The 11,512-nt window shown below is 49.2% G+C and overlaps 1 protein-coding gene across 4 annotated transcripts in view; it reads right to left on the bottom strand.

Moving 5' to 3' along the window:
• Window positions 1-195: 195 nt before the first annotated feature.
• RNFT2 (ring finger protein, transmembrane 2) overlaps window positions 196-11,512 on the bottom strand; it is a 121,997-nt gene continuing 110,680 nt past the window's right edge. For 2 of the 4 annotated variants that reach the window (XM_054526533.2, XM_054526534.2), the window contains exon 11: window positions 8,753-11,260. In XM_054526533.2, coding sequence (XP_054382508.1) covers window positions 11,126-11,260 — 135 coding nt within the window. In that variant the 3' untranslated portion in view covers window positions 8,753-11,125. 4 annotated transcript variants of the gene reach the window in all.

Below are 11,512 nucleotides of genomic sequence, written 5' to 3'. Positions count from 1 at the left end.
GAGAGTCTCTTCTCTTTTTCTACGTGGGGACAAATATCCAGAGGTGGTTTGGAGCAAACCTTGGGGTCTAGGAGGGAGGATGGCATTGAGAGGCTTGCTGGTTATGAGGCAGAAAGCTGACCTTATGCATGACTTGGTTGCTATCTCCCCCACCCCCATAAAAGTGTCCTCGGAGTTCAGCCCACAGCCTCCTCCACTCCCCAAGGGGATTTCAGGGTTTAGGTTTTATGGATTAAAGAGCCAAGAAATGGCTACATTCTGGTCAAAGATGATTTATAACCGGGGGATGTTGGGGGAGGGAGCGGGCCATTTAAATGAAATGCACCAGCATCTCACTGATTGACAGAGGTCTGATTTTTTCCCCCCAAGGATAAGCTACTATTTTCAGAAGTTTCTAGAAGGGCTAAGAAAAGATGTGTGCTGGATGGAGACTTGGCTGCAAAGACTCTTCAGGGAGCAGTGATTATTTTTTGCTTTCATTTTCGAAAAATCCAACATAAGCAGGTGTTCTTCCTCTGTGCAGGATACCACACACTGCCATTTTCAAAGCCGAGGTGGCGAGGTGTCGGGCTGCAGATTCGGACGGTCATTCTCCAAGGCTGGATTTGCAGGTCACCACCCTGTACCTATAGACAGAGGGTCCAGCAGGCTGGTTAGCAGACACTGCTCCAGTTCTAAGACGCCAGCAGTGGGATCCACGTTTAAGGTGGATGCAGCTGAAATGGGAATTATCCCCCCACAGGCTTTGCTGTACAGTTCTAAGAAGCCAGCAGTGGGATCCTCATTTGTTAAGGTGGATGCAGCTGAAATGGGAATTATCCCTCCATAGGCTTTGCTGTAAATGACCAGGTCCTTTAGAATGTACAACCTCTCAGTGCTGCTGCAAGCTGGGAGCTGGATTTCTTTCTGTCTTCTTTTTAAAATCCGTTCCTTGTGTTTTCCTAAATAGCCCTTTAAAGAGCAATGCAACCCCAGGGCTGCTGAATGCGATGGAAGACTCCCCCACCCCGCAGCTTTGAACTCAGCAAAGCAAAAAAAAAAAGAAGAAGAATGCTTATTTTGGGAGAACGTGCTTCTCCTCATTACTCGTGCCCTCCCCCTAGCTGATGTTTGCAGGGGACCCTCGCTTAGCTGGGGGCTGCAGAGAGCAGCGGGTAATATTCCCACAAAGCCACGAACTTAGAGAAGGCAAATTCATTAGAATAATATGAAATACAGTCACTGCTTCTATTTAATCACTTTCTTAGCCACAGACTAGGGTCTTTCCAGCTCCCCCCATTTTCTGGGGAGGGGCGTCCATTACTACACAGTTGTATCCAATCACAGTTCTCTGCTTCTTTAAGGCTGTACCTTCAAGATCGTAGTGGGGGCATGCTGACCACCTATAGACACAGGAGAAGATGAAAAGTGAGAGGATCCCTTTTTCAACCCCGACTTGCCTACTGGCTTTTGATGTTTCCCCTGGAGGATATAAACTCCAAACGCTGGGGTTGGCATTTTGGGTGATTTTGATTTCAATGAAGCCACTTTGCTGAGAGAACTGGGGCACCCACGACCTCCTGATAGAGCTTCCCAGCCAAGTCCCTTGTAGATATCCTCCTGTTTTATTAGAGACCACGTATTTATCGAATCCTGGCCTTTTCTTGCACATCATTCATTGGAGTGCACTTCTCGACTGCCCCGATTTTTGACAAGGGGTTGTTTTTAATGCTTGTTTTTATATGAGATTTGACTTCTTGATGGACATTTGTATTAAGAAATTGAAGCATGATATATATGTATATATTGTCTCCACCATCTCTCCTGTTGTATTACTTGGATTGCATGAGATAGTGGGGTGGTTCTTGTTTTTTAAAAAATATTTCCACAGTGTGCAAAGTGCTGGCAACATCCCTCCCTCTCCTCCACTCCCCCCACTTTTCTCTGGCTGCCAAGGAGTCATTGATTTTGATTAGCTTCACTGCAGAGCGTCTGTGAAGAGAGAGAGAGAGAGGGAGGGAGGCTTTGAAATAAATTTTAAAAAAGACCTCATATCGGGTTTCAGCAGACAGCAGTGTGTGTGTGTGTGTGTGTGTGACCGTACAAGCAGAGGGAGGCCTCTGAGATCATCGTTTAGGTAGCTTGCTGCATAATGAGATGAAGAGACTTTTGCCTCTTCATTTCTGATGGTGCTGCTTGCTCTCAGAGAGTGGGGAGCCAGGAACCTCTGGGACTGGAGCCCCCGGGACTTCAACACTCCGAATGAGATCCAGTCCTTTCTGGAAGCTTCTCACCCCCACCTGATCCCCCACAAACAAATACAATCTCTTCAAATTTGGGGGTCCGTTTCCTATTCTCTTTGTTATTGGTGTAGCCTGAGTAGGAAGTTTCTCTGGGGAACCCATTAGCCCCACCGGCTGCTGTCCATGGTCCTAGGCCGTGCGCATCTCCTAGACCCCAGTTCCTGTTTTGTTTTTTTGGTTTTTTTTTCGGCCCTGCGCATCTCTTAGAGCCCAGTTCCTGTTTTTTGTTCATTTGTTTTTATTTTATTTTTTTTTAGCTGCCTTCATTTGGATACTGGGGACTTCTTTTCCACTTCTTCTTCTTTTTTTTTATTTTGAGACAGAGTCTCACTCTGTCACCCAGGCTGGAGTGCAGTGGTGCGAGCTCAGCTCACTGCAACCTCCACCTCCCAGGTTCAAGCGATTCTCCTGCCTCAGCCTCCTGAGTAGCTGGGATTACAGGCACCCGCCACCACACTCGGCTAATTTTTGTATTTTTAGTAGAGACGGGGTTTTACCATGTTGGCCAGAGTGGTTTTGAACTCCTGGCCTCAAGTGATCCACCCGCCTTGGCCTCCCAAAGTGCTGGGATTACAGGCGTGAGCCACCGAGCTCAGCCTCCACTTCTTATTTTGATTCTTTTCTGTTTTGATGGTGAGAGGAAAGGGTGATTTAACCAATACTGTGACAGAAAAATGAAACTGTGACTGGTTTTCACAATGTATGTAGCTGATCTCATGTTCTCCTATTATTATGTTTCTGACAGTGATAAAATATCACTCTCCCTCCCCGGGGCATTAGAGGAGTCCTCACCCACCCACCTCCTACACAAGTATCTTTTGGGGACACTGGCTCACCATTGTGGACTTTCTGAGTGTCCACCTGGTATTACAAGTTGCATTGACCAGAACACAGATTTTGCTCTTCTGTGTCAATACCCATTTCTTTTCTGAAGGTCAGAAGTTGGTTAAGGGTTTAGGGGACCGGCTAGACACTCTTTTTAGTCCCATGGAGCTGACTGGAAGTTCCATGAGGGGAGGAAATTGATGTCAAAGTGTCATTTTAAAGCTTAAGCTGAAAGTTTATTTTTTAAATTTTCATTCATTCATTTAGCATATATTTATTGAGCATCTACAATGTGCCAGTTGTAGAATTCCATCTCAGAAGAGACTTGACTTGTGGATGGTGGAGGGGCAGTCCTGCTCGGAAGCAGATGATGTGAAATGTTCCTTTCCAGTCTGGTTCACGATGTTTAACAGATTTGTCAGGTCACCACTGTGACCCCAAGCTTTGCTGGCAGATTGTTACATAGTATTTACTGAGAGCCCTGCTATCTGGTAAAGGCAGTTAAAAAGCCTGCAATCTCGACTCATTTCCAGCATGAACAGACTGGTCCTTGCTGCTTTACACAATAATCAAAGCTACCTTTTATGGCGTGCTCGCCACTCCCAAGCACTGGGCGAAGTTCTTTACCCGTCTTCCCCTCTGTGATGCCTCATGCCCACTTTAGCAGATAGTACTGTTAGCATTCCCATTTTACAGTGGAGGAAGCTGAGGCTCAGAGACGTTAAGCAACTTAGCTGAAGTCCACACCACCAGCGAAGTGCCTGAGCCAAGATTTGGACTCGAGCCCATGGGACCCCCACGCTCATGAGCTGACTGCTCTGCTCCACTGGGTCCCTTCATGAGGTCGTCCCACAGCACTGCTAGTTCCAGGGCGAGTGCCAGCACATGGCCCCGCTGGGAGCCGGGGGCCTGACTTAGGTCTACTGGAAAAAGTGTCACCTTTGGGGACACTCAAGGACAGGCTGGTTGGTTTCGTTGTGGATTTTATATACTCATGCCCTAACCCTGTGTTCCTGGTTTCTATAGGGCCCCGGGGAAGGTGTGTGGAATTTGCAAATAGGGCCTGTATGACTTATTTCCTAGGACACGGAAAGCTTTTCTTACCTCCTTCCTACCCTCTTCTCCAACCTGAACTTCCGAGTTCCTTCTCCCGAAGGTCTTTTGCACTATAAGCGCCAAGGAGCCTGTGCGCATGGCAGGGACAGCTGGGAGGGTATCTGGAGAACCTTAGTGAGGCCTCTGGCCTAGCCAGAGAGGCAATAAGCTTGGGGACGTTCTGTTCTGGGTTCTGACGTTGTTGGTTCTGACGTCGTTGTGCTCTTTTGTAAGAGGAATTTCATACCTTGGAGATGCTTTGTACATATTTGTAATGACTTTATTAAAAAATTGATTGTGCACTTCTAGCCAAAGACATTTGTGTTTTCATTTCCTTTTGGAAGGCTGACCCTCATAGACTCTGGGAGTACCCGGCCACATAACAGGGACAGGATCCCTGCCCCTGGCTCCTGCCTGCCCCAATGTTCCCTCTGGCAGAAGGCCAGACACTTCCTTCCCTCCTCTAATTCCTAAGATCCACCACCCCCCCAACCCCTGAAGGGAAGGACTGGCCTAAAGAATGCCCTTGGGTTGGGCCACAGGTTTGGGAAACTTGCCCAACAGTTCAAGGTGAGTGCACACAACCATAATTTATGCATGGTATCCTGTGGACAAGCCAATGAGCCTGCAGATTAATGTCTCCAACTGCGGACAACTTGGGTTCTAGTCTCATCCTAAGAATGGGAGGTTGAGTACACATACCTTTTTTTTTTGGAGACAGAGTTTCTCTCTTGTTGCCCAGGTTGGAGTGCAGTGGTGTGATATTGGTTCACTGCAACCTCTGCTCCCTGGGTTCAAGCTGTTCTCCTGCCTCAGCCTCCCGAGTAGCTGTGATTACAGGCATGTGTCACCATACCCGGCTAATTTTTGTATTTTTAGTAGAGACAGGGTTTCACCATGTTAGTCAGACTGGTCTCAAACCCCTGACCTCGGGTGATCCACCTGCCTCGGCCTCCTAAAGTGCTGGGATTACAGGCGTGAGCCACCGTGCCTGGCCCAGGTTGTTTTTTTAGATACCAGACCTTCTCTTTTCCTTTGAACACCCACCCCCGCCCCACTTTCAGTCGATGTGACTTAGAGGGGCTGACTCCATCCTCTCACTGCCTCAAGAGCTCAGCAGCTGACCCAGGCCTGGCCAGTGCTCCACATCTCACTGGCTAAAGTAATTGGTTTGGGACAAACAAATGAGAGTCAGTCTTAAGACTTTTGGTGGAGCTTTCGGGATGCAGGGTTTGTTAAGCTGCTAGAACATAAGCGCAGAACTGCTGCGGGCCGTCTTACTACCACTTGGGTCCAGCTGCCTGAAAATCAAACTGTCTCAGAGGAAAACAGAATTGAGGGATGGCCGAGACACAATTCTTTTTTTTTTTTTTTTTTTTCCAGAGATAGGGTCTCACTCTGTCACCCAGGCTGGAATGCAGTGGCGCTATCTCGGCTCACTGCAACCTCCGCCTCCCAGGTTTAAGTGATTCCTGTGCTTCAGCCTCCCGAGTAGCTGGGATTACAGGTGTGGGCCACCACGCCTGGCTAGTTTTTTTTTTTTTAGTAGAGAGGGGGTCAGGCTGGTCTCCAACGCCTGACCTCAAGTGATCTGCCTGCCTCAGCCTCCCAAAGTGCTGGGATTACAGGCGTGAGCCACTGCGCCTGACCGAGAGACACAATTCTATATCAACACTGGGAGTCTCTGAATCCAGCTGTACCTGAAGCCCATACAGTTATGTAAACCAAATAAAGTCTTTCTTTCACTTAAGCCATATTTGAATTGGTTTTCTTTTCTTGTCTTTTTTGAGACAGGATCTAGCTCTGTCGCCCAGGCTGGAGTGCAGTGGTGTGATCAAGGCTCACTGCAGCCTCCACCTCCTGGGCTCAAGCGATCCTCCCACCTCGGAGTAGCTGGGACCACAGGCGCATATCACCATGCCCGACTAATTTTTTAATTTTTTGTAGAGATAGGGGTCTCGCTATGTTGCCCAGGCTGGCCTCAAATTCCTGGGCTCAAGCGATCCTCCCACTTTGGCCTTCCAAAATGCTGTGATTACAGGAGTGAGCCACCACGCCCAGCCTTGATGGCAACTCAAAAGTTTGGCCTGACGATGTTTTCATGGCTGGTGTCATAATGTTGCCCTGAGAGGCATGTACTGTCACCTTGTGCTATTAATCTACATTTAAATATCTATCATAATCGGGCGCCCTGGAAAACCCTTCTTGAATCAGCCTATACATTTTTGGTCTGCACCACCTCCAGTTAGCCCCTGTAGTGGGCACTGTAAGTGCCCCACAAAGGCCCTTTCTGATCCCTTTTGCCAGATTCCTATGCTGCAGTTTCGTGTGCCTTGCTGGTATCTGGGGCCTTCAGAGGCTTCACCTTGGAGCCTCTTAGGGGAGAGTCTGAAGTGCAGGAAGTCCCCCCATCAGCCCAGTGCCAAGAATCATTTGGTGTGTATTTTGTGGGATGGGACAAACTCTGAGATGAAACTTACGCTCCTGAGCTCCCTGGGGGATCCGGCTAAGACTGAGAGTTCGCCAGAGCTTGGCTTCTTTCCCTTCCCTGTTCTGTTTCACTCATGATTCCCTTACTGGTTTCTTGTGGGAGCACTTCTGCAATAAATCACATGCACCTGAACAGGATCTGCTTTAGGGGAAACCAACATAAGACAACCACCCACTCCGCGAAGGGCTTCTTCTCCTTTGATCTAAAACAGTTGCACTTGGCTTCAAGAGGTGAAAGGAAAATCAAGACCACAAACACAAGTTGTACCAACAGATGGTATTTATTGGCTGAAGGGTACTTTGGGAGACATTAAAAACACCAAAGGCAGCTGTTTGTCCCACAGCAGAAGTCTTAAAAGATTCCAGGACCCACTTTATTTACCTTTCTTCTAATCCCGAGTCTCAGCAGCCCGGATGTCTTCCTACCACTGTGCACATCATTCTTCTCTTCCGAAGCTGATGCACCTATCACATCTGAGTCCAAAGCCTGCCTTTCTTATTCCCTCACATTTACTATTCTCAAGATATTTTACATGAAGAGGACCATTTCTAAGGACTTCATGGAACTTGAGTCAGTGAATCATAAAATATTAAGGGCAGGATACTGTGAACCTGATACTCGATTAACCCTACTTACAACAAATGAGTTGCAGAACCAAGATACATAAAAGAGAGTGGCATTGTTCTTTTCCAACGGGGACTCCTGGCTGCTTTCGCACAGGTATTGGGGAATTCATGCAGCCTGTGTTGGAAACACTCCTCATCAGACACTCTTTTCCCCAGGACAGAAGTTAAATCCCCCCACTGAGAAGAAAACCTCAGATGGGACGTTCCCCCAGAGGGTAGGGCATGCACTAATAAAATCCTGAACTAAACCATCCCACCTGCTCCTGTGTGTCCCCCACATGTTACATTCTTTACAGTGTTAACAGGCATGGCTCATTCTTTGCAGTGTTAGAGAATTTTATTTTATTGTTTTGGTGGCATGGGCATAATTAGAGAAGCCATTGGGGTATTCACTAGTAACCTACATTGTTAGTTTCCTTGGTTCCAGCAGGTAATACACTGGGTTCCGTCACCCTGGAGATGGCTACAGGGAGGCCGAGTGACTTTCCAAAGTAATAAAGAGTTTGGAATCAGAATTCCAGGTGTGACTCCCAGCAGACTGTTCTATCTATTTCCTGACACACCTGCACTTTCATCAATCTTCTCCAGCTCCAATTTCTTGTGCCCCTTCGACAGCATCCACAGGCAGGATGATCTTTCTGATAAAAACCAGTTGCAGAAGTTCCTGTTGCTTCCCTTTGGTTCTTCCTCAGGGTAGGGAGAACAGAGCAGCTGCATTCACGTGGCCCCATTTCCCTCTGCTTCCCCTTCCCACTTGATTATTCAGGCAAGTGGGATTGAAACATCATGGCCATCGCCATAGTAACAGAGCCTGAAAGATGCTACACTGCCCTGGAACAGACGTCTTGCTGGGTACCAGGAGAGAGCCAGGGATGCCAAGCCAAGGGGAAAGTCTTGGCTTCGTGGCACACAGGGGCGAATGTCCTGAATCTATGGGGGTGGGGGGGGAAGGGGACATGTTAATACTGGCTGACAGCGAGGTGGCTGCAAAGCTCCTCCATTTCTCCTGGGCCTTGCACGGTAATCTGCCCACTGGCCACACAGATTGCTTTCTCTGTAATGCCACTGGCGCCAGCCTGTTGTGCTGAGGTTGACGATAACAGAACAGACTTGGGAGAGGAATAGGGAAGGCAAGATTCCGGTGGCTTCTGCGTGGTCACCTGTGCCATCTCATGCCAGATTTCAGAGCAGGGAACATTTCAGAGGTGGAGAAGTGGCTCTGTCATAGAGAGCACAGAAGCACAGATGGTTACGGTGCTCCAGGCCACTACCCTGGTTGGTGGAAACATCCATAACATGGGTTGTCCTGTTTGCTCTGAAGCCTACCAGAGGGGATGGCAATGTCCACAGGAGCCGCTGACAGGCCTGAGACTTAAGTGAGGGAGATGACAGAATAGAAAGAGGAGAAAGACATAAAGACAAGAGACCAAGGGGTAACCACATCTAGGCCAAAGCTGACCTTTCTTTCTTTTTTTTTTTTTTTTTGAGACAGAGTCTCGCTTACTCTGTCACCCAGGTTGGAGTGCTGTGTGCAATCTCGGCTCACTGAAACTTTCGCCTCCCGGGTTCAAGCAATTCTCCCTGCCTCAGCCTCCTGAGTAGGTGGAATTACAGGCACCCACCACCACGCCTGGCTAATTTTTGTATTTTTTAGTAAAGAGGGGTTTTGCCATGTTGGCCAGGCTAGTCTTGAACTCCCGACCTCAGGTGACCCTCCTGCTTCAGCCTCTCAAAGTGTTGGCACTACAGGCACGGGCCACCGCACCCGGCCTCTCGTGTGCTTTTAGAAGACCATGTCTGCTGGGCCCCATGCCTGGAATGTCTGAGGGGCAGATCAGTGCGGAGGTTAAGAGTGTGGGCTCTGCTGGGGATAGCAGAGTGTGCCTGTAGTTGCAGCTACTTGGGAGGCTGAGGAGGGAGGATCACTTGAGCCCAGGAGTTTGAATCTAGCCTGGACAACCTGGATTTTTATTAGAGACCTCATCTCTAATAAAATTTTTTTTTTTTTAGATGTGGGTTCTGAAACTGTACCAGGCCTCTGTTGGAAACTCGGCCCGCCCATGCTGGCTGGGTGACCCTGGGAAAGTTACCGCACCAAGCTCTGTGCCCAAGTTTCCTCATCTATAAAACAGGGGACCCAACAGTACCTCCCCCATCACAGGGCTGTTGTGAGGATGACAGCACGTAATCCAAGCAGGATGCTGGATGCTGTGCCTGCCGCGCATGAAGTATTTGGGACCTTAAGTCATTACAGGTATATGGTGGGGCCCAACAACTGTATTTTGAAAATACTTTGGGCCGGGTGTGGTGGCTCATGCCTGTAATCCCAGCACTCTGGGAGGCTGAGGCAGGTGGATCACTTGAGGTCAGGAGTTTGAGGCCAGCCTGGCCAACGTGGTGAAACCCCGTCTTTACTAAAAATACAAAAAAAATTAGCTAGGCATGGTGGCACGCACCTGTTGTCCCAGCTACTCGGGAGGCTGAGGCAGGAGAATCACTTGAACCTAGGAGGCAGAGGTTGCAGTGAGCCAAGATTGTGCCATTGCACTCCAGCCTGGGCAACAGAGCAAGAGTCTGTCTCACAACAACAACAACAACAACAAAAAAAAAAAAAAAAAAAAAGAGAGAAAAGAAAAGAAAAGACAAGACTTCACAGGGCTCACAGGGATTCCAATCCACAGGCCTGGGCCATCTGGGAGGCAGTGACCTCTAGGCTCCTCCCCAGACTGCACCATCAAGTACTAGGTACTAGCTACTAAGTTAAAATAACCAGCAGGTGGGCTGGGCACAGTGGCTCATACCTGTAATTCCAGCACTCAGCACTTTGCGAGGCCAGGACAGGAGGACTGCTTGAGCCCAGGAGTTTGAGAACACCCTGGACAACATAATGAGTACTCGCCTCTACTAAAAATTAAAAAAAAAAAAAAAATTAGCCAGGCCTGGTGGCACACACCTATAGTCCCAGCTACTTGGGAGGCTGAGGCGGGAGGATGGCTTGGGCCCAGGAGTTCAAGGTTGCAGTGAGCTGTGATTGTGCCAACTGCACTCCAGCCTGGGTGAAGACCCAGACCCTGTCTCAAAAAAAAAAAAAAGAAAAAAGAAAAAAGAGGCTGGGCATGGTGGCTCACGCCTGTAATCCCAGCACTTCGTGAAGCTGAGGTGAGCTAATCATTTGAGGTCAGGAGTTGGAGACCAGCCTGGCCAACATGGCAAAACCCTGTCTCTACTAAAAAATACAAAAATTAGCCAAGTGTGTTGGTGGGTGCCTGTAATCCCAGCTACTCGGGAGGCTGAGGCAGGAGAATCGCTTGAACCCAGGAGGTGGAGGTTGCAGCGAGCCGAGATTGTGCCACTGCACTCCAGCCTGGGTGATAGAGCAAGACCCTGTCAAAAAAAAAAAAAAAAAAAAAAGGAAGGAAGGAAGGAGGGAGGGAGGGAAAGAGAGAGAGAGAGAAAGAAAAGAAAAGAAAGAGAAAAGAAAAGAGAAAGCCAACAAGTGGGAACTTCATGTACTGCCAGGTCCTTGACTTGGAGTGGAGAAGGAAGACGCATCTAGAAGGGCATCAAGTCTGAGTTAGGAAGACGTCCCCTTTTGCAGGGGAAGGAGGCACGCACTACACCACAGAACGAGAGAGGAAGATGAAGGTCAGAAGGACAAGACAGGGGCGGGACTTTGGGGTCAGAAGTGGTGGAGGGCAAGAGGCAGGATGTAAGTGCTTGAGGCCTGTTTCTCAGGAAGCCCCCGCAGGGCTGGGTCCGGGCATGCTGACCCTTGGCGTCCTTCTGGGTGTCCTCAGTGTTCGGTCCTAGTACACCTGGAAGTGTGCGGACGTGGCGCCGTCCTTCCAGCAGCGCAGGGTGTCCACAGCAACCGAGCGGCAGAGCGGGCAGGTGCGCTCACGGTCCAGCCACAGGCAGAGGCACTCCTCACAGAACACGTGCTGCGGGGACAGCAATCAGCAGGCACCAAGACTCTTTACTGCGCGTCCACCTCGGTCTCGGGAGCAGGAGAAGCGGCAGCGGACTAGACAGACAACCCCTGCCTTCGGGGCGCCTGCACTCGCATTGGGGAGACAACGCGACTCTAAAATACTGAGTTATCAGTAGGAAGCACCAAGATGAAACAGCAGGGGAGGGGACGGGTGTGGTGGCTCACGACTGTAATCCCAGCACTTTGGGAGGCTGAGGCGGAC

This window comes from Pongo abelii, chromosome 10 (genome assembly GCF_028885655.2).
Source record: "Pongo abelii isolate AG06213 chromosome 10, NHGRI_mPonAbe1-v2.0_pri, whole genome shotgun sequence".
Taxonomy (NCBI): Eukaryota; Metazoa; Chordata; class Mammalia; order Primates; family Hominidae; genus Pongo; species Pongo abelii.
Note: the sequence above shows the minus strand (reverse complement) of the source record. Positions and strands in the feature narration are given on the sequence as shown.